Genomic DNA, 18,915 nt, shown 5'->3' with positions numbered 1-18,915 from the left:
ACAAGGAGATGGAAACGTCGTTGTACAGCACTGTTGCCTGTGGCAGCAGCATACTTGACCCTGTATTATTTGCTAAGAGTTCAGCTTGATTGTAAGAATATCCATACAAAACCACAGTCTGGTTCTTTCCCCCTTAGCAAAGTCCAAATCCACACACTTTTCCTGCTTTTTTTTTCACTCCAATATTCTCTAATCTCTCTTCAAAGTAACATAGGACATTGTTATAATTCAGAATCATGAGGAAGTCTTACAAAAATCAAGCTTTTCAGTTCCTCCAGTTACATTACTTCTGGAAATCCGCGTTACAGCAGGCATCGCAGGACAGAAACTGTGTCAAAAATGCTCTGAATTCAAGAAACAGCTACTTGCAGAACACACACTTCCAAAAGGCTAACTTGGTACTGGCTAGATCATTTTTTAAAACAAAATATCCTCCCCTCCATATCACTAGCACGGAGATGAAATCATTTGGAAAAGCAACCATCAGTGGCACTTTTAGCCAGAAGGCATTTCAGAAAGTCTGCAAGCATGAGAGCGCCAGGGCGCTTCGGGTTACTGCTCTTCTCCACGCATAACCCTCCACCACGCAGTACATTCACAAAGGAAAATGGAAATAATTATGACAGGAAGCAGCAGGGAAAAGAGCATCATCAGTTCTCATGTCTCAGTCCCCCAGTAAATATACAGCTTCTGGTTTTGATTTCCTTTAGTGCTGAGAATAAACAATTTTGTCTTTCTTTGGTGCACAGAAAAAGAAGCCAGCACACAACCATCCCTTTTAGTTTTGCTGCTGAAATGATGCAAGAGGAGAATGGGACACGCGTCTTCCTGTCCATGACTATGTTCTACTTTTAAAGAGCACAAAAAGTCTAGCAACAGTAACTCTGAGATGTAAGCTTTCTTTTTGCTACCTTCTCCTCTCATTTAAGGCAACTGGCAGTTACAAAGCTACTTTGAAAATCTGAGTTTGGCCTTTTCTTTCACTTTCAGAGAGTTCAGTCTGACTCAGTTAAGGAAAATATCGGTATCGGGTAGTTTTCTTGCATATATTAACCCAGAGGTTTACCTTTTCAGCACTCTTTCCGCGCCCTCCTTCTTCCACAGATGCTTACCTAACTGGAGCTGAGTTACTGGCACTCTGTTTCACTAACTGGTACCCATGAGTAATTTAATATCCAGTGAATGGCTTTTTTTTATGACAAAGTATTTATTTCATAATTCTGGCAGGCAGAAACAAGCCCTAGAGATTGCCGTCTGTGCAAGTTTTATGTAAACTTAATGGATTTTTTTAAAAAAATAAAAATAGCAGCTCCATTTGCAGCCAGCTTCAAAATGCAGAGAAGCTAATTTTAGAGATTTTCTAATTGTCACTCTTAATCAAAGAGAGTGGTAAAAGCTAAAACAAGCACATAGGCTAGTGATTGTGGTAAGTGACTGCCACAGGCTTCTGCTTTCCTCCCAATATGGTACGTACCATAAGGAATCTGGGATCCTACCAGTGATGTTCACTTGTCACGAACCAGCCTGAACGTGCCAGGGGTGGTACTCTCCTTTCCAAGGCCCCCAAGAAGCTGCAAGGGGTTTCTCCTGCTCGCTGCCCAAGCTCTGGGAGCAGAGCGGAGAGGAGAGGGCTGACTTTTGAAAGCATTTGCTCCAAACCACCCACTGCTATTGACACAGCAGGAGAAGCTGGGAGGGGAGGGGGAGGAGAAGTGAATCAGGAAAGCAAGAGCTATTTTTTCACTATGGCTCTTAACCTCTGTATCCTTCTTCCCTGTATTTCTCTCGATCTGATTGCTTTTTAAAGGCTGTTTCAAGTTATCACCCACCACATCATCCCTTTCACTTTGCTCAAGTGCTTACAGGGCCCAGGCAATTCATTTCGAAGGCTGCATCTGCCAGGTAGCTTAGCATTAAGCAGGCCTATCAGCGCAGCTAGCCTGCCCTTTATTGTTTACCTTATTTTAAATAACTCTAAACCGTTCTAACTCCCAGGGCAGGCTTCTGATATCTCTATTCCCACAAATCCCAGCTGTGCTTAACCCAGAAGTGCACGTTTCAACATTTATTCTTCTCCCCCCACTTACGTCTCTTCTTTTCTCCCTGCTCCAAAGGCCCCCATTCTCCTCCTGTCTATCTGCTTCTAAAAGTGGGTGGGACCGCTCATTGTAATTAACTCCCAGAGATGACAGTAATGTAATGCCATTACAGAGCTCTCAACTTTAGTTATTCATATTTAAGCTGAACAGGTTTTGTAAAAGAAAACTATTATTCGCATTATTCAGAAACTGCAGTGTCTATGAGGGCTACTTGGAAAAGATTAAACTGAAATCCTTTCTCTGGCAGAAATTTGCTGCTTTCTAAATTTAAACATTTTGTAGAGATGGAATTATTTTTTTTTCAAATTTTCTCTGACAAATTGTTCTGTGGCCTTCCTAAATTCTACCAGTTCAAGCAGACCGTCACCAGAAAATTTGTCTTCCTCCAAGGTTGCTGCCACCCCTAATGCTGCTCAGCAGCTCACGCCAGAGCGTGGCGGGGACCTCAGGGCTCTTAAGCACAGTGCCAGCTTGTCAAGTGGGGTGCCAGGCTTCTGTGGACAACGTTGAAGTTTGGAGTTTTGTTCCAAATCTGAATCACAGCCAAACGAGAAGTACCAACTACTCCAAACAAAAATATTAAGTAACTGCTCACACACACTGTCATATTATGAAATGCCTTATCAGTCGCTTATCCAGCACTTCTAGCCTTCAGCCAGAATATAACACTCCTGCAGCAGGAATTTATATTAATCCTTTTATAAAACAAAGAACTCTCTTGCACTGCTTTCCCCAAAGAGTCTTCTTTCACAGCCCCTTTCATTGTCCCCATACTACTGCATTTCCCACATCCCATTCCCACTGACAATGCTGCAGATGGTGGCAGCCTGTCACCCATCCCGTCCTGGAGAGCTGCTGAACCATGCATCTGAGGCTTGCAGCTCCAGCCACCACGAAGAAAGTGTCAGAAGAGGGTTACAGGTGGAGATGAAGGACAAATCTGGTATCCCCTCTTGTCTCCTACTTGCTTTCTTTTCTCCTTTCTTTACAAACCTCTGTTGTGCCTCACCTGCCACCACAGAGAAGGGGAACCTAGAAGAGACTGCCTGTACCTTCCATAGCCAAGTCCAACCTTTCCCGCTGACTCACTTGAATAGCAGAAGCTCAAACAAAAGCATTTCCCAAAGTTATAATTCTCTCAGTTGTTTCTTAGTTTTTGATGGCAAGACCCACAAAAACTCCTGGCAGTTTTACAGATGGGTAAATGTTGTTATGTCAGCTGCCAGCATCCTAAATCCTGAAGTACTCTTGAAAAGGACCAATGGCAGATAGAGCATCCACTGGTACCCCAAGGACACCACACTGAGCGCTAGGGTTGCCTGACCCCATGGAGTGCTGGTGTCGGTGCCAAACATCTCAACTTCATCCTTCTACCAGACCCCATAAGAGAGCTTTAGAGGGGAATTCACTTCCCATTCCCAATCCCTAAGCACCAAGCACAGTTCTCCAAGTCACAAGAATCAAGTTCATCAGCTTGGACTTGAGAAAGGTATTCATATACACAGAGTGGGGGAAGCCTCACCAAATGGGGCAACTTCCAGGAACAAGTGAGAAATGTACAAATCTCAGGTAAAGTTGCAGACAAAGTGAAAGTGGAACCGGTCTTTAATGCAAGCAGGACATGTTACCTTGTCTGTGGTCATCACATACAGGTTTTCTTGGGTTCGGTCAAGAGCCAGGTCATTCTTTATGGGTTTGTTTAGTTCAATAGTAAGAGAGCTGTACTCAGTCGCAGCAGATGAAAGGAACACCTGTTTCATGGAAGAAAGAAAGGTGGTTAATGTTGCTTTTTTCCCCTATATCTGGCTACTGCCATAAAAGATGATTAAAAATATTTCTATAAATATATTAACAACAAAAGGAGGGCTAAGGAGATTCTCCATCCTTTATTGGATGAGATCAGGCTCAGTCAGCACGGGTTTAAGAAAGACGGGTCCTGCTTGATTACCTTGATCTCCTTCTATGATAAGGTGACCCATTTAGTGGATGAGGGAAAGGCTGTGGATGTTGTCTACCTTGACTTTAGTAAAGCCTTTAACACTGGTTCCTACAACACTCTCTTGGAGAAACCAGCTGCTCATGGCCTGGGTGGGCACATGCTTCGCTGGGTAAAAAACTGGCTGGATGGCTAGGCCCAAAGAGTTGTGGTGAATGGAGTTACATCCAGCTGGCAGCTGGTCACAAGTGGTGTTCCCTGGGGCTCAAATTTGGGCCACTTCTGTTTAATATCTTTATTAAGGATCTGGACGAGGGGATCAAGTGCACTCTCAGTAGATCGTCTCAGCAGACGATACCAAGATGGGTGGGAGTGTTGATCTACACAAGGGTCGGAAGGCTCTACAGAGGGAACTGAACAGGCTGGATTGATGGGCCAGGGCCAACTGTATGAGGTTCAACAAGGTCAAGTGCTGGGTCCTGCACTTGGGTCACAACAACCCCATGCAGCACTATAGGCTTGGGGAAGAGTGGCTGAAAGGGTTACCCAGCATTGAAACAGGCTGCCCAGGGATGTGGTGGAGCCACCATCCCTGGGGGTATTTAAAAGATGTATGGAGGTGGCACTCAGGGGCATGGTTTAGCAGTGGACTTGGCAGTGTTAGGTTCATGAGTGGATTCAATGATCTTAAAGGTCTTTTCCAACATAAATGACTCCATGATTCTATGATCAATGAAAATCCTCTGTTTACTCAAGTTTACAAATTCACATTAGGGAAAATATTTCAATTTGAAATAGATGGCACTAAAAGCAACAAGAAAAGCATAAAAGTCATGAAAGGAAATTTCTCACTGCCCACAAGAGCTAATATTTGTATTGGGATTTTTTTTGTAAATACTGATTCATTTTAGTGCTATAAAATTGAAATTCTCAATTCAGAGCCTTTGCACTTGAATGTGTTCAATTTTTTCATCTTCCCTTATGGTAACCAATGGTTTCAACTTCAAATTTCAAACCATGTAATGGCACATGGTCATCACTACCCTTCAAGCAAAAGAAGGTGTTTGTCATTGCAGTCTTGACATTTTAACACCACAAACACGTGAACCCTTGAGCCCCCCACCACACAGCCAGAATTTAGCAGAGCTCCAGCTTGGGCTTTGTGCTGCCACCTCTATTCACTGAATGGCTAGAATGATTACAAAATGAAAAGTTGCTCTTAAACTAGTATGGACTTGAATAGAGATAAGGCTAGAGCAGCTGTTAGATTACCTAAGGCTGTATATATAGGGCTCTCAGTAGGTATCTAATCCTTTGGGAAAAGTGTCATTCAGGCGATGCTAATTCAATCTGTGTATCCAATAGCTGAGGTACAGCAGAAATAATGTGGTTTTTCTTTGAAATTAAAAATACCAAGCTCCCAGAGAATTTGCTCCTGGTACGCGATCTTATAAATCCCATTTACTTTTAGAGCAGAAGTACACTATCGCTACAGTTCGCAACCTTTAAAACACCTTCCAGTCTTTTAAATCCAGTTTGTTACCTTAAGAATTTTGCCATTTGACGTTCCAAGAAAGGCCACAGTATGTCCGTTCTCCACAGCCACAGTGACAGCCGTGAGATTCATCCCTTCTTTTTGCAGTACCGGCTTCTCTATAACACCATTCTTACTTCCCAAAAGGTACGGCAAGTGTTCGGAGCCACAGGGGAAAGTTTTGCTTGCATTCTAATAAGGAATAGCAATACAGAGTGATGTTAAACATTCAGATCACTAATAGCTAGCTAAGAATGGAGTGCAACCCTATTACCAGACAGCATAATACCCCTCAGACATAGAAGAGTAGAAAGAGAGAAACGGATTGTCTGCCCGTTTTCCCCCAGTCAACAGGCAGCAATCAGAAAGCAGTCTGCTAATTGCAAACTGCTTCAATGCTTTCATGTTCCAGGAGACATGGGGAGAGGAATTTTTTTGTTTCTATTTCATTATAGCAACACAGTTTAAAAAGTAACTAGTTTGTTTAATTAAAATGAACATGCCATATAGATTGGATTGGCCAATTTTGTGTTGAAGGCTGTTTTTTTTAATGTCGTTTTGTTTCTTCATTTGCTGCTACCCATGCAAAAGCAACCCACTGGCAACCGTCTCGTGAACTTCAACACATTCCCTCTTCACTACGCTTTAATCCTGAGCTGCAGGGAATGCCACCAGAAGGAAGTTCATTCACACCTTGCCTTTTCTGCTATATTTGGTAACAAGACTCTCTTTCTGATCTGAAATCCACACCTCTTTTTTGCCAGAAGCCAGGGCTGCTCTACTTGTCACATTCAGGATTTCTGTGTTTGATGCTCACCTCAGATGCAGGGCACTGCAGTGAGTAACACTGGTGTTTGGAAGCAAAAAGTGTTCTAGCGACCTACTGTGTGGGAGAGGGCTGTGGTTTCATAAGATGAAGGATTCTGGGTCAATACCACTGGAAGGTATTCCCATGCCCCATCTTTTCAGCTGTTCACTCCTACTCCTGGACTGTAGGCACAGCACTTCTCAAGCTGTGCTCAAAGAGTTGCTTATGCAAGTGTGTAACTTGCTCAGGTTGGGGAATTAAGACATTCTAAAAGCTGGCTGAGTTATTTTTAAGATTTTAAAGACATACTTTAGGGTTGGCTGCAGTAATGAAAGGCATGCACAAGCAGGGTTTGGGAATAGGTTGAGTGGTGTGGGCAAAAACATCATAAAGTCAACAGATGCTGAAAACTGCCTCTCAGAGACACAGTCATAAATTGAAGAACAGTATCAGGAGGGGTGTAACAATGACCTCCAAAAACCTTATAGCCAAGGTAATGACAAACCATAAAAAAAACCTCCTAAGATTGCCATCATGCTATGGAAGTATTTTGAGCCAGAGCAAAATATGAACACCACTTGAATATAAGAAACACGCATTTCCAGTTATCTGAAAATTCAAATCCAAGGGAGAAACAACACTGAGCTCCAGATATCACCTAGAATATTCTTAAGACCATTTAAAAACATAAATATGTTGGCTGAAACCAGAATTGTCTATAGTGATCATCCAGAAGCTGATTATGAGTGTAACAAATCACTGCATTTGACTCAGTAATTTCCATACCAAAAGGAAACCTTTAAAAGAAATGCATTTATGAAACCAATATTAACTTTTCAGGAGATGTAAAATATTTCTTTAGAAACTCAGAATTATAACTATCTTGCTACTTCTTCCTTGACCTGTTCTGCAACCGTCCCAACCACGTTCCATTTCTACAGTGAATCCAGCTATTGAGTTTTCAGTCATCTGATCTCACTATAGTTTAGCTCAAAGCCACCCCAAAATATGCAGTTGTATATTTTCCACTAATTCTAACACAGATTGTAAAACTGATAGTGATATTACCAGTCCATGTGATGCACACGGGTTTTCTGCTGAAAAAAGTTTGTAAAATGAGCTGGTATTCTTTTTAGTGTAGCAATCGTTCCGGTTTTTTTCCATCTTTTCATTGATGTGCCGCAAGGAAAACACACACATGGCAGATTTTAGAGAGCCGTTATCTTTGTTTACTTTGCTGAAGAGTGCAAGAAGAACTTTGTCATCTGAGAGAGCATCCGTGGTTTGTCTCTGCTGAGCCATGCTCTCAGCCAGCTCTTCTCCTGGGGTAGTGACGTAAGCAGAGTGACAGTGGTCATAGGCACCATCATCATCTTTGCAACCCAAGTCCATTTCAAAGTAGGAATAATAATGGGCATCATCTTTGCACAGACGTGCAATCAGTGTGCGGTTATTGACGGGCTGTTTCTCTTGCTGATTAAAAATAAAATAAACATAATTTTTATCCTCAAAGACTGCCACAAATTGTTGTGTGCTTGACGAGTGATAAGCTGACTTCACAGCTGCCGAGTCTGTATACATTTCAAAAATGTCTTTCCCGTCCCTTTCGTAGAGCTGCCGAGTGCTGATTATTATCCCATTATCATTTGGTCCATTCCCTTTCCCAACAAACAGCACTCGGTCATTATTCAAGGAAGTGATCAGTCCCACAGTTGATACATTCTCATCGTTGCTTGCCACAAAAGACTTTTCTCCGCTACTGTCTACATAATACTTCTCATGGCTAATGTCTTCTAGATCTCTGATGGCACAGATTCCCTTAAAAAGGCTTCCACACACCACAATTGTTTTATCCGCCTTGTTCAGCAACAATAGTTTGTTGTAATTGTCAGTCAGTACTGCCTCTTTACATTGATTTTCATCAATGGGAGGTGTGCATTTTTTGTTGTCCTTTCTTGGACCTGTTTCTACAGACCTTATTACTTCCAGGTTTTCTGTAAGCTGATACAAAGCATTTACCACTCCCAAATAGATAATCCCAGTGTCGTTATCCACTGTTAGATGATTTAGCTCTGTAGCGCTCTGGAAAGGAATCGGTTCCTCATTTCTGGATAAGGTGATGCAAAAACAGCTCAAAATGCTCAGTGTCCAGATCCATAAAGCCATTTCTCTGTAATACCTAAAAAGGGAAAGAAAGTAAAAACATGAAACGTATTGAAAAATAAAATTTACACAGAATTCAACACCATGAAGATTTTTTTCTTTCATAATTTCAGACACAAACACACTGCATGTGTAGACATCATGAAGAGTATGGAAAGCCTCAAATCCTGTTAATTGTGTAGCAATTTAATATATTGGAGAAGGATTAAACAAGGTCATATGTCTAAATGATTATCATATAACCAATTAGATAATCAATTCCTGCTAAAGTACAATGACAACAGACAATCTGAAAAAACACAGAGTGCCAAGAAGTGGTATTGCTTCTCCAGAATAATTCACACAGTGTGAATTATTGATTTTTGAGATTTTATAAATACGTTGGACAATCCCAGTGTTTTGGGTGGCTCCCCCTTAATAGAAGGGAAGAATTTACATAACAGTGTTTGAGACATTTGGTGTTGCAGGACTTCCCCAGAAAGGAAAAAAACCCTTCCATTGACTACAAGGAAGTCTGGATCTGGGTGCTGATGTTCTTCGTGAAGGCATTACACTAATCTTTCATCAATGTAAAGGTTGGGAGACAGGAGAGCCCTTAATATGCAACATTGCCTTTGACTGCTGATACGCATTACAGTCCAACACTTCAATGCACTTAGGCACTGCAATTTAACAGCTTCAAATCTGTCGGAAGAACACCACTTAGAGTTTTATGGGATCAAGATTCTGTTACTGGTTTGGGTTGGGATTTTTTTTCAGAATTTTTACTTCCCAAGCAGATCAGCTGTCTGTTTGGAATTAGACAAAAACCTTCTGAAACTTGTAACAAGGGCTATAATTTTAACCTGAAGAGTTAAATGATGAGGCAAGTCCCAACTGGCTTCCTAAGCACAAAATATTTTGTCAACGTTTTCTCCAAGTGTTTAGTTCTGAGAGCAGAAAACTGAAGGTGGCATGCTTGGACACCGATGTCAGGGGTCAAAGATAAATACTGCTTGGAGGAGGTACTAAAAAACAAATATGACCCACAGTATTTTCATTTTCAGTCAGCCATGTGACTGACTCCATAGTCTGATGAGAAAAGAACCTGTAAACTTACAGGGAATCTCAAGTTAAATATGAAAATACCTGGAACTGTGAAGAAAAAGGAAAAAAAATAAAAACCCAGAAAAGAGAACCATTTAACAAAGTAACCTAACAGGTGAAAGCCTTGTAGGAAAGGGAAAATAGCATAGAATACCAAAACGAGGAACTGAAAAAGAAAAAAAAAAATAATAAAGGAACCATGCTCCAGTGTCGGCTCTAACTTCTGTTTTGGCAGCAGCAATAGATTCTGGTGGGATGTGAAAGAGAATTGCCTGAATCATCACTTACACTGGATAACTAAGGTTAAACGTCAACGACCATGCTGCAAAAGTTCGAGCAGGGAAGCTCCCCAAACCACCCCGGCATTGCCAGCAGTGCAGAGAGACAACTCCTGCCGTCCAGCACTGACTGCAGTTTGCTCCTCTATGGACAAAATGCACGTGTGAGAAAAGCTTTTCTAAAAGCCGAGCGATTCTAAGAAAGCAAAAACCTACTAAATGTAACTCAGGATAATAACGAAGACAAAATAAAAGACTAACTTCAATCTTGTTTTGCTAGAGCTCTTATCATGTACCAAACTGAGTAGCTAACTGTAAAATGAGGTCAAAGAAGAGACAGTACATTACCGACAGCACAAGCCTGACTTCTAATGATAGGCTGACCTCGTATGACAGTGACCAAGAAAAGGCTAAGAATTATAACCCATTCTTCAGACACACGGACTTCAGCACATGCCTTGCAACGTAATGAAGTGCTGGACCTCTCTACAACAACCTTAGACCCGTTCTAAGGAACCCAGAAGAATTCTGATCTTATTTGTCAGAAACTCCTCTTTTCTTCCTGCTCCCAAGGACCTCAATTTTCCAAACACGCTTTGATCCCAGCTTACGTCTCCGTGGCTAAATGGTATGTCATAATGCATGTCATCTAGTTTCAAATATTTTCCCTTACAGTTCTCTGCAATAAAATAGAAAAACAGCTTGACATACCACTGCAATGTTGTTCCATAAAAGTTTTATCATTCCACTATCTATTGCATGAGGATCAAACGCTGAAGAATTCAGATTCATTTGTTCCTGTTTTTTTCCACAAGGTAATTATTGTCAGATTATTATCATCTCTGCTCTCAGTCAAAAAAAAGCCATAAATAGCTCTGCTTATAAAATATGCCTCAAATGAATGGAAAGTAATTTATTGTACCTTAATTTCTGTACTCGGTTCACCTCCATGTCCATTTATTTCAGTGCATTAAAAAATCATTTTGTCCATTTGTGGCAGCCAGCTTAATGACACAGAAGCTGCATTTGCAGTACACCTGCCTTCATCCCACGGACTGAACAAAGAGCCTTGCTAGTTCATACCAGAGCCAGAATTTAAGGAAAAGTACACTTTGCACCTCTTAACCACACTCTTACAGGAGTAATTCATCTCTCTGTACAAAAACGGGTACTGCTTCCTCCCTAATATTTGCTGCCTTGTTGACTCATCAAATTTTTTACTTCAATTATTCAGCCCTGCATGAATTCTCCATTAATTCTGGGTTGTTGGGGTTTTTTTTTTGTCTTTTTTTTCCTGGCATTTACTCCCTGCCACTCCAATCTCATGCCAAACACCATTAGATTATCTCAGACCTCCATGCAAGGTAACAGTTCTTCATTCTCTGTACCCATTGCTTTCATTTCCCCCTTCCTCTCCCTTCAAAGCAAACAGTAAAGAAAAACTAAATGTGCTATGGAAAAGATCCAGAACTAAATTCCCATGGACTTCTCAAGTACCAGGCTTAAGGAAAAAAAAAAAGCAAACAAAATCCAATGAGATGCACTACAACCACAGCTCATTCTCACCTGGTCTTAATTGGGAAGTAGCAGCTGGAGGAATCCTGCTACTGCCAGCTGGTGTGGTAGGACCTACAGGGCTGCTCTTAACACAGATGCCCTACTGAGTTAGGTGCTATGGAAATGTATCAAGGAACAGTTTCCTGCTGTGAAAAACTTCTGTATAAAATGAACAAGTCATGGAAACACAAGAGAAAATGAGTAAGAAACCCCAGGAAACCATGGAATCCGAGATGTTCAGCACGGCAAATGTATTTCCAATGGCTCAATCACATACTTTAATTACACATGGGCCTGTATGGCTTACTCAAAGTCATGCCCTGGTCCTAAGAACTGACATATATCTTCTGACCTCAGTTTGCACTTAGTTTTAAGCCCTCGGCAGACTCAGGATAAAAGAAGCCCAAAAGAGCAGTTGACCACATTGCTTTTTTTTCTCTCTCGAAGTCTTGTCTCCATCCTGTCTCTTGCTCCCCATCCCCCCTGCAACATCATTAGAATCATCTTTATCACTCTCCCATCAAGATTATCTGAATTGCAAAGTCATTTCCTTTTTGGATTCCTCCCATTTTCCTCATTGCCTTGCCTACCCCTTCCCCCATCTCAAAACATACTCCTCTTCCAATTCATATGCCTTAGAGAAAACTGAACGAGATTTCGATGAATATCCTAAAAGGATGGCAGTAATGATAAACACACTCTCAAAGATTTAAAAAAAAAATATATATATAAAAAGGTGGGTGTTAATTAAAAATAAATTGTGGATAACATACAAACCCTCCCCAGTCTCTCAGAGATTCAGCAGGTGACAAGGAAAGAGAGATGGCAGCAACCAAGCACTTCAAAAGAAACCCATCAAAAAAACAGTGTCTTGCTGCTACAAGAAATATGAAACTCCAGAAATTCCGTGCAGGAAATGCAGAACACCCAGGAGAACAATTCATACAGGGGAACTGCCACAAAGTGACACTGTGTTGGAATGACACAGCTACCAGCCCTCTGCCCCGCTGCTAGATCAATTTTAATTTAAGTACCCATAACTTTATGTCTTTCTACTCAAGCAAGACCAACAACCTTAAGTAAGTCAATTCTTCAAAAGGCATGCAGAAAAAAAGAGCATCTATAATAACTACAAAGTGAGTTACAAATTGACTTCTGAGTGTTATAAACACACTTAAGAATTAGCACTAGCAACATGCTGACATGGATGTGGCAGGTATTTTCCTCCTTCACTGCACGATCCTCTGCTGTACCTGTATACGGGAACCTTCAACTTTTCAGCCATCCCCAGCCACCTTTTTTTGGCCTTCAGTATAACTTTTGCTCTATGTTACCTCATTTCTTACATTCATTTCAGCTGAAGTGAAAGAAAAACAAGTTTTGTCTGAAGTTGGAATAACTAAACTAAGTGATATTCCCATAAATGATGGACAAGAAAGTCTTCAGCGTAGGAATACGCCACTTTACCTTCTGTGGTGTTTTTGCAGAGTTGTTCCTCACTAACCATATATATACACTGAATTAAATTCTATTATCTCATGCAGATAAAGTTTTGTTACTTGAAATTCTGGGTCTAGAGACAAATGCTTCTGGCCAAGAGAGGCAGATACTGATCCGCTTTATCAGTAAGTGATGCAGAGAACTGTGGTTCTCACTGCAAACTTTCCCCTAATCTCAAAGACCCAAAAGACTGCAAAGTGGTAAAAAAATTCATAAATAGAACAAAAATTTGTTAAAAGACCTGAAAATTGCAACATAAAAAGAGGTGAACATCCAAAGACTGTACCCAAATGGCTTAGAGATGTTGGGAAAGATGAATTAGAAGAAATTTTCCTTCTCCCTCATTTAGATAACTATGTTTTTAACTTCTATTAGGTTTGCCGCAAGTCAGAAAGAATTAAACTTTATTTTTTAAGCTAAAGGAATTCAGAATAGGAATTGGAGAATGTATGTGAGGCAGGGGATGAACAGATTTTCAGTTTGGATTCCAAGGCTTCTAAATCTGTGAGAACTGTAGGTTAACATGAGCACTCTCCTCCCCAGCTACAACTTTTATTACGATTTCCTAAAACCAATGAATGATGGAGCTCACTGGTTCAAATAAGAAATCACCTAGAAAAACACTCCATGGGATTCAAACTCATTTCCTAAAAGCAAGGCAATAGGCTGGAAAAGCTTTGGAGAGAACTTCTTTTGTAGACTATGGCATAGGTCCAAAATTGGTTTAGTAACCACCGAGAATAGGGACCACTGTGATGGGTATCCATGAGTTGTGGGAGGTCACTTTGTGGAGAATGAAAAACCAATACCCATTTCAATGGAAGCTGTAATAGCCTGTATTACTCAAACATAAAAGGAGTAGTTTTCCCTTCTCTTTCACTGCTCTTCAAAACACAATTTGCCAAGATATAGGCCGTCCTTGTAGGGGAGAAACCATCCCATCTGGTCAAACCGCTGGAAAAGTGGCAAAAAAAGGACAAATACTCATAGATTTTACTCCTGATATGAAAGACAAAAGTCTTGCTTACTTTCACAAGGCAAATTCTAAATTGCTTTTCATATTTTTTTCTAGTAATTTTCAATAATATTTCTTTTTTTAATATGCGTAATAGCTATATTGATATGGATCTTCTTTGACAAGGACTGGTTGGAAATGACAGATTTACCAAGGAAATAATGAATGTTACACCCTCAGTCCCTGTGCATTCTGCAGGTGTTTTTCTGCAATCCCTGGCTAAAACAAATGAAGACACATGGAACCACAAACTCAGGTTATTGAAACCAAAGGTTTCCTATACCGTGGTTTCATCTGGCAAGAATGACCTGTGTGTACTCGCGGCCCAAAGAGGAGTAAACCTATCGCTCACGCCTGCAGCATCAGCAGAGGCCAGTGGTGGCTGAGAGGGGACATCGCACACAGGATGGTTCCCCTGGGAGAGGGGCACAGGGAAGAAGATCCTTACATCACTCTGGAGACTCTCATCTTTCAGAAGATCTGAGGTATCAGCAACGCCTCTTGCAAAAAGAGCTCAGATAACTCACTCCCTGAGAGATCCCATTAACTCGAGCAGCTACTGAGGTATCCCACAGCCTGGCTACCTGAGCTCAAGGGCAAAGGGACAGCTTTGAAAGGATTAACCAGTGTGGCATGCACAAAGCCACCCAAATAGTACGTAAGGACTTTTCTTGAGCTTTACCTACAAGGTCATCCCTATCAAGCTTCCCACAAAGGCAGAAGACAAGTTTTGAGAATCTGTCACCAAGTCATGTTACCAAAGATCACCCAACCTGTCTCCTTCCTTGTGTCTCCCAGTCTCTGAGTGGGGAGGATAGGGATGAAACAGGGGATCTCATCCAGCTCCAGTATCTCACGCAACTACAGTAAAACAGTACTGCCACATACAAATGGAACAGCAACCCAAACAGAAGTGTCTTCCTGTTTCTAGACCTTTCCAACATGGAAAAGGTCTCTCCAGGCACTGTAATTAAATTAAGGGATGAGGAGCACCACTGCTTTTCACAGTACGTCCTGTATCCACCAGCATCCCAGCCATCTCCCCACCAAGGACTCTCATGAACTTGGTGCAAAATTGGCAGGGTTGAGTCAAAAGTTTAAGTGAGGCAAATAGCTAGCAAATTCAGTGTTCATATTAATAATTATGTCATTAGCTTCAAGCTAAATTAATAACACTATTAGCAGTCTGAAGCAAGTTTTTTTTTTCTTTTAGCTTCTTTAAACTTGATACATAGTAATCAGTGCTGTGTAACCAGTTTTATTCCATGTGTTTATGCGTAAAGATGTATGAACTTAAAGCATGAACAAAGCACTATCTAGGAAATAGCACAAGAATTATGGTTGGCAACAGACCTTAAGCATATAATCAGTGGTTCAGAACAATGATACAGCCTTTAATTATACGATCACATATTTTTCCACTGGACTTACTATAGCAGAAGCTGGAGGGCACATAGCAGAAAAGGCAGAAGCCTTTATGAAAGAAAGAACATCCTTGTGACACGGACCAGAAAACAAGCCACTGAACTACAGATGACTAGAGCAAAACTAAGACATCAGAGACAGAAAACTTCACATCTGAAGCACGTGTGCAGCTTTTCTGTCCCCACAGCTCGAAATTATTAGGGTAAAATTAGAGAGTTGGGTTTTCATTGTTTGGGACACAGAGTAACACCTCTCTGGCTCTGTCCCTGTGCCTCTGCCAAGCTCCTGTTTCAGGTTCCTGGTGGAAACACTTGGAATGCCTGTAAATGCAGCAATGGAAAAGGTTTGAGCAAACATCTATTTTTTAAATTTTTTTTTCCCATATGTTTGAATGGACAAAGTTCAGCAATAGAGTATTTGGGGAAAGGGACTGGAAGAGGAAAAGAAACTTGTATGCAGCTTATATAAGAACATCACATTAGAAGCAGCAGGCTATGTTCTTTCCCCTTATTATACATGGAGGGTAGCAATATTTCTTTACCTTGACCTCTTGGTGTTGGAGGAATTATATCGGGTGGATCACAGATAATAACCCCATCTTTTAATTGAGCATCACGGGCTGTTCCACCAAATGTACACAAAACCGTGTCACTGTCAGTCAGAGTTGGCAATGGACTTACAGTCAGTTCCACCTGGAAACAAAATTTAAAAAGGGTAAAATATCTGAAAGAAGCAAAACAAGACCCAGTAAGATTTATGGCCAGAGAATTTAAATTGCTCTTTTTTTTTGGCCAGCAATGATATTTTGGCTAGTGTCACAGAAGATGGTTCTCTATTTTCACTTCTTCCCATCCGCTACTCTTTTCTTCTTATACCTCTACCAGTTTTTTCAAGCTGGGTATATATCGAATTAAGACTCATGCAAAACCCTCTTGTCCTGTCAATGCATTAGTTCAAAACAAAAATGTCTGTACAGACACACCCAAAGCCTTTTATTCTTGTTCTCAGCATCCAGTTTAGCAATAGTAAACAGAGTGGTTAGCACTTAAATCCTGAAAACTTAATTAAATTTACATTAACCTTAGGTGTTACTAGTGAATAATGAAACCATGACTGGATGGGCTGGAAAAGCTGGAGTTTGAAAGGTCTGAACATAAAAGTGACTTCCTCGAGACTCAATGTACCTGCAAAAACCCCACTGAGATCTATCAGTGCTGCTGAAAAAGGATTTCTGAAAGAGTGATGGTGAGATCTTAACCTCCTCAAGAAAGTTGTCAACACAGCGTGCATGTGAAAAACTAAAAGCAAAATAAAATAGGAAAACTTAACAAGGAAAGAGGAAAAAAACGAAATGAAATGTTGGATGCTGTCCTTGATTTAATGCTTAAGGTGTGTTAATTATATAGTTTAACTTTTTCCATTTTGTATTGCCAGTAGAAATGACAATCATCGCTTTCACACTGAAACGGGTCCGCTATGTAATGATTTTTGATGATTAAAGGAATCATAAGGAGACAGTGGCATTAGTGATGGCACAGACAGCATGTAAACACTCATTTGAAGTTGGGTTTGGTTTTGGTTTTTAGGTATTTTGGCCTCAGATGCTTATGTGAGATACCAGAAGTTGACAAGATCTGAACTACAAGAAGGTGTGGATTTTAAGTGGATTTAGTTACACTCCACTAACATTTTTTTTCAGCATAGAAATGGCCTTAACACTATGCTGTTTACATAATTTAGGAATGGAATTAAACTGACTTGAATTTACCTTCTCCATGTACCCAGACTTCACTGTGTAGGCAAATCCACTGCTGATTTTAAAGCAACAGCTTATGCTTCGCTACTTATTTAAGTTTATGCTCAAGCAAGCCGAAAGGGCAGCATGAAATCTCCCCTATCAATTACTTTTTATGGGTTACACAACATGGTGCAACACTTTCATAATATTCAGATAAGTTTAAGTGCTTTATCATCCATAGTAGTGCATCATTTTGGTTTACAGAGAAGGTCAAAAAGAGCATTTCTTAGAAGAAAACATAAACTGCAACCTCCAAAAAGAGTAGCAAGAAAGAGCACTGTCAGAAATGCCAGAGACTGAGATATCCAAGACAGTATTATATTCCTAGTCACCACTGCGCATAAAGAAATGCAGATATTCACCTTCTTGGTAGTCACATCAATGTACTTAAGAACATGTAGGGAAAGCACTTTCTTGTCATACCTTTGTGGGGGCTCTGCGACTCATATTTAGAGGGTTTGCATTAATGATAGTCATGCATGTGCCACTTGGACTCCACAGCCAGTGGTTCTCCTTATCAGCTGTTCCACAGTCTGTCTTCTTTGTGCACCTGACAAAACAGGAACAAAAACCAAAGCAAAGCAATATTATAGCCAGATTCTGCTTTTTCTGAACTATAACAATTTCAGGATTAGAGACTGAAATTACAACACAAGATGACTGGGAATTGGCTTTAATATTGACCATTCAGGTTGTTAATAGAGAACTTTTAAGAGAATAAGTGGAGGAATAAGTATTGATGGTTTGAGATATCAAAAGCAAGTGGGGAAACATATAATATTCTGGACACCACCTTGGATTAGACAACCCAAACCCATACAGAGGCAGTAATATTTAGCACAGGAGCCATCAGGCAATGGAGCCATCGCTGATCATCTGAAACCAGGGTGATTTAACCTTCATTGTAACATAAAACAAGCTCCTGAATGGGTGGGCACAGTCTAGGTCAAGAGGCAGGTCAAGAGGCAGACAACCATGTGTCGCCAGTAAAAAGAGACCTGACGCATGAGAGCACCAATGCAATAGGAGTATTGCTGGGGGCACAAAGGCTTGTGGAGGCCTCCTGTGCAACCACAGCACCAGAAATGTTACTTTTGTAGTCAATGTTTTCATTAATTCCTGCCACTATTTAAGACCTTTCTCTGCCAGGGCACCATTACCATTAAGAGGAAGACGATAGCAGTTGTGCAGCCTCACCAAAAGTACTGGGAGATTTTCCCAGCTCATGTAAAAGAAGGGCAGAAAGAAGAGACACTGCAGCGCAGAAGCTGCATACGTGGCTACAGCAGCTTGTTGAAGCGTTTGTGGGGACAGTCTCATGCGTATTCCTCCCATTCTGTGCAAAGCTTAGGAGAAAATGCTGCAGGATCTCTGGCTGTTGGAGCAGAAGACTATTAACTCATCAGGGGCTTTAACACAGTGCGGTTACTGCACAGCTCAGTCAGCCCTACCCTTAAAGATATAATTTACATACAGAGTGTTCATTCATATAACATATCCCTAAACACATTATTAAGTGTTGTGTGTGATCATGAGACACAACTTGCTGCAGGTGGGAAAAACATTAGAAATTAAACATATTTTTTTCCTCATTGGAAATAAATACTAGCAAATGCAAAAATTCATGTTTGCCTGTTCCCAGACACCATTAATACTTTGAGATATTGAGGTCAGTGTTCATATCAGAAACCTGAAGGGAAATCTAAGGAAAATTGC

The 18,915-nt window shown here is 40.8% G+C and overlaps 2 protein-coding genes across 2 annotated transcripts in view; both read right to left on the bottom strand.

The window, feature by feature from the left end:
* Positions 1-8,550, bottom strand: part of PLXNB2 (plexin B2) — a 79,940-nt gene extending 71,390 nt beyond the window's left edge. Inside the window, exons 1-3 of the mRNA XM_014964003.1 lie at positions 7,446-8,550; positions 5,579-5,761; positions 3,728-3,850 (exon numbers count right to left, since the gene is read on the bottom strand). Of these exons, the coding sequence (XP_014819489.1) occupies positions 3,728-3,850; positions 5,579-5,761; positions 7,446-8,543 (1,404 nt within the window). The 5' untranslated portion in view covers positions 8,544-8,550. The remainder of the gene's footprint in view (positions 1-3,727; positions 3,851-5,578; positions 5,762-7,445) is intronic.
* Positions 8,551-9,936: 1,386 nt separating this feature from the next.
* Positions 9,937-18,915, bottom strand: part of LOC106901026 (plexin-B2-like) — a 189,638-nt gene continuing 180,659 nt past the window's right edge. The window contains exons 8-10 of the mRNA XM_014963352.1: positions 17,623-17,749; positions 15,943-16,093; positions 9,937-10,049 (exon numbers count right to left, since the gene is read on the bottom strand). Of these exons, the coding sequence (XP_014818838.1) occupies positions 9,937-10,049; positions 15,943-16,093; positions 17,623-17,749 (391 nt within the window). The remainder of the gene's footprint in view (positions 10,050-15,942; positions 16,094-17,622; positions 17,750-18,915) is intronic.

Source organism: Calidris pugnax, unplaced genomic scaffold, assembly GCF_001431845.1.
Source record: "Calidris pugnax isolate Ruff unplaced genomic scaffold, ASM143184v1 scaffold44, whole genome shotgun sequence".
NCBI classification, from domain to species: Eukaryota; Metazoa; Chordata; class Aves; order Charadriiformes; family Scolopacidae; genus Calidris; species Calidris pugnax.
Note: the sequence above shows the minus strand (reverse complement) of the source record. Positions and strands in the feature narration are given on the sequence as shown.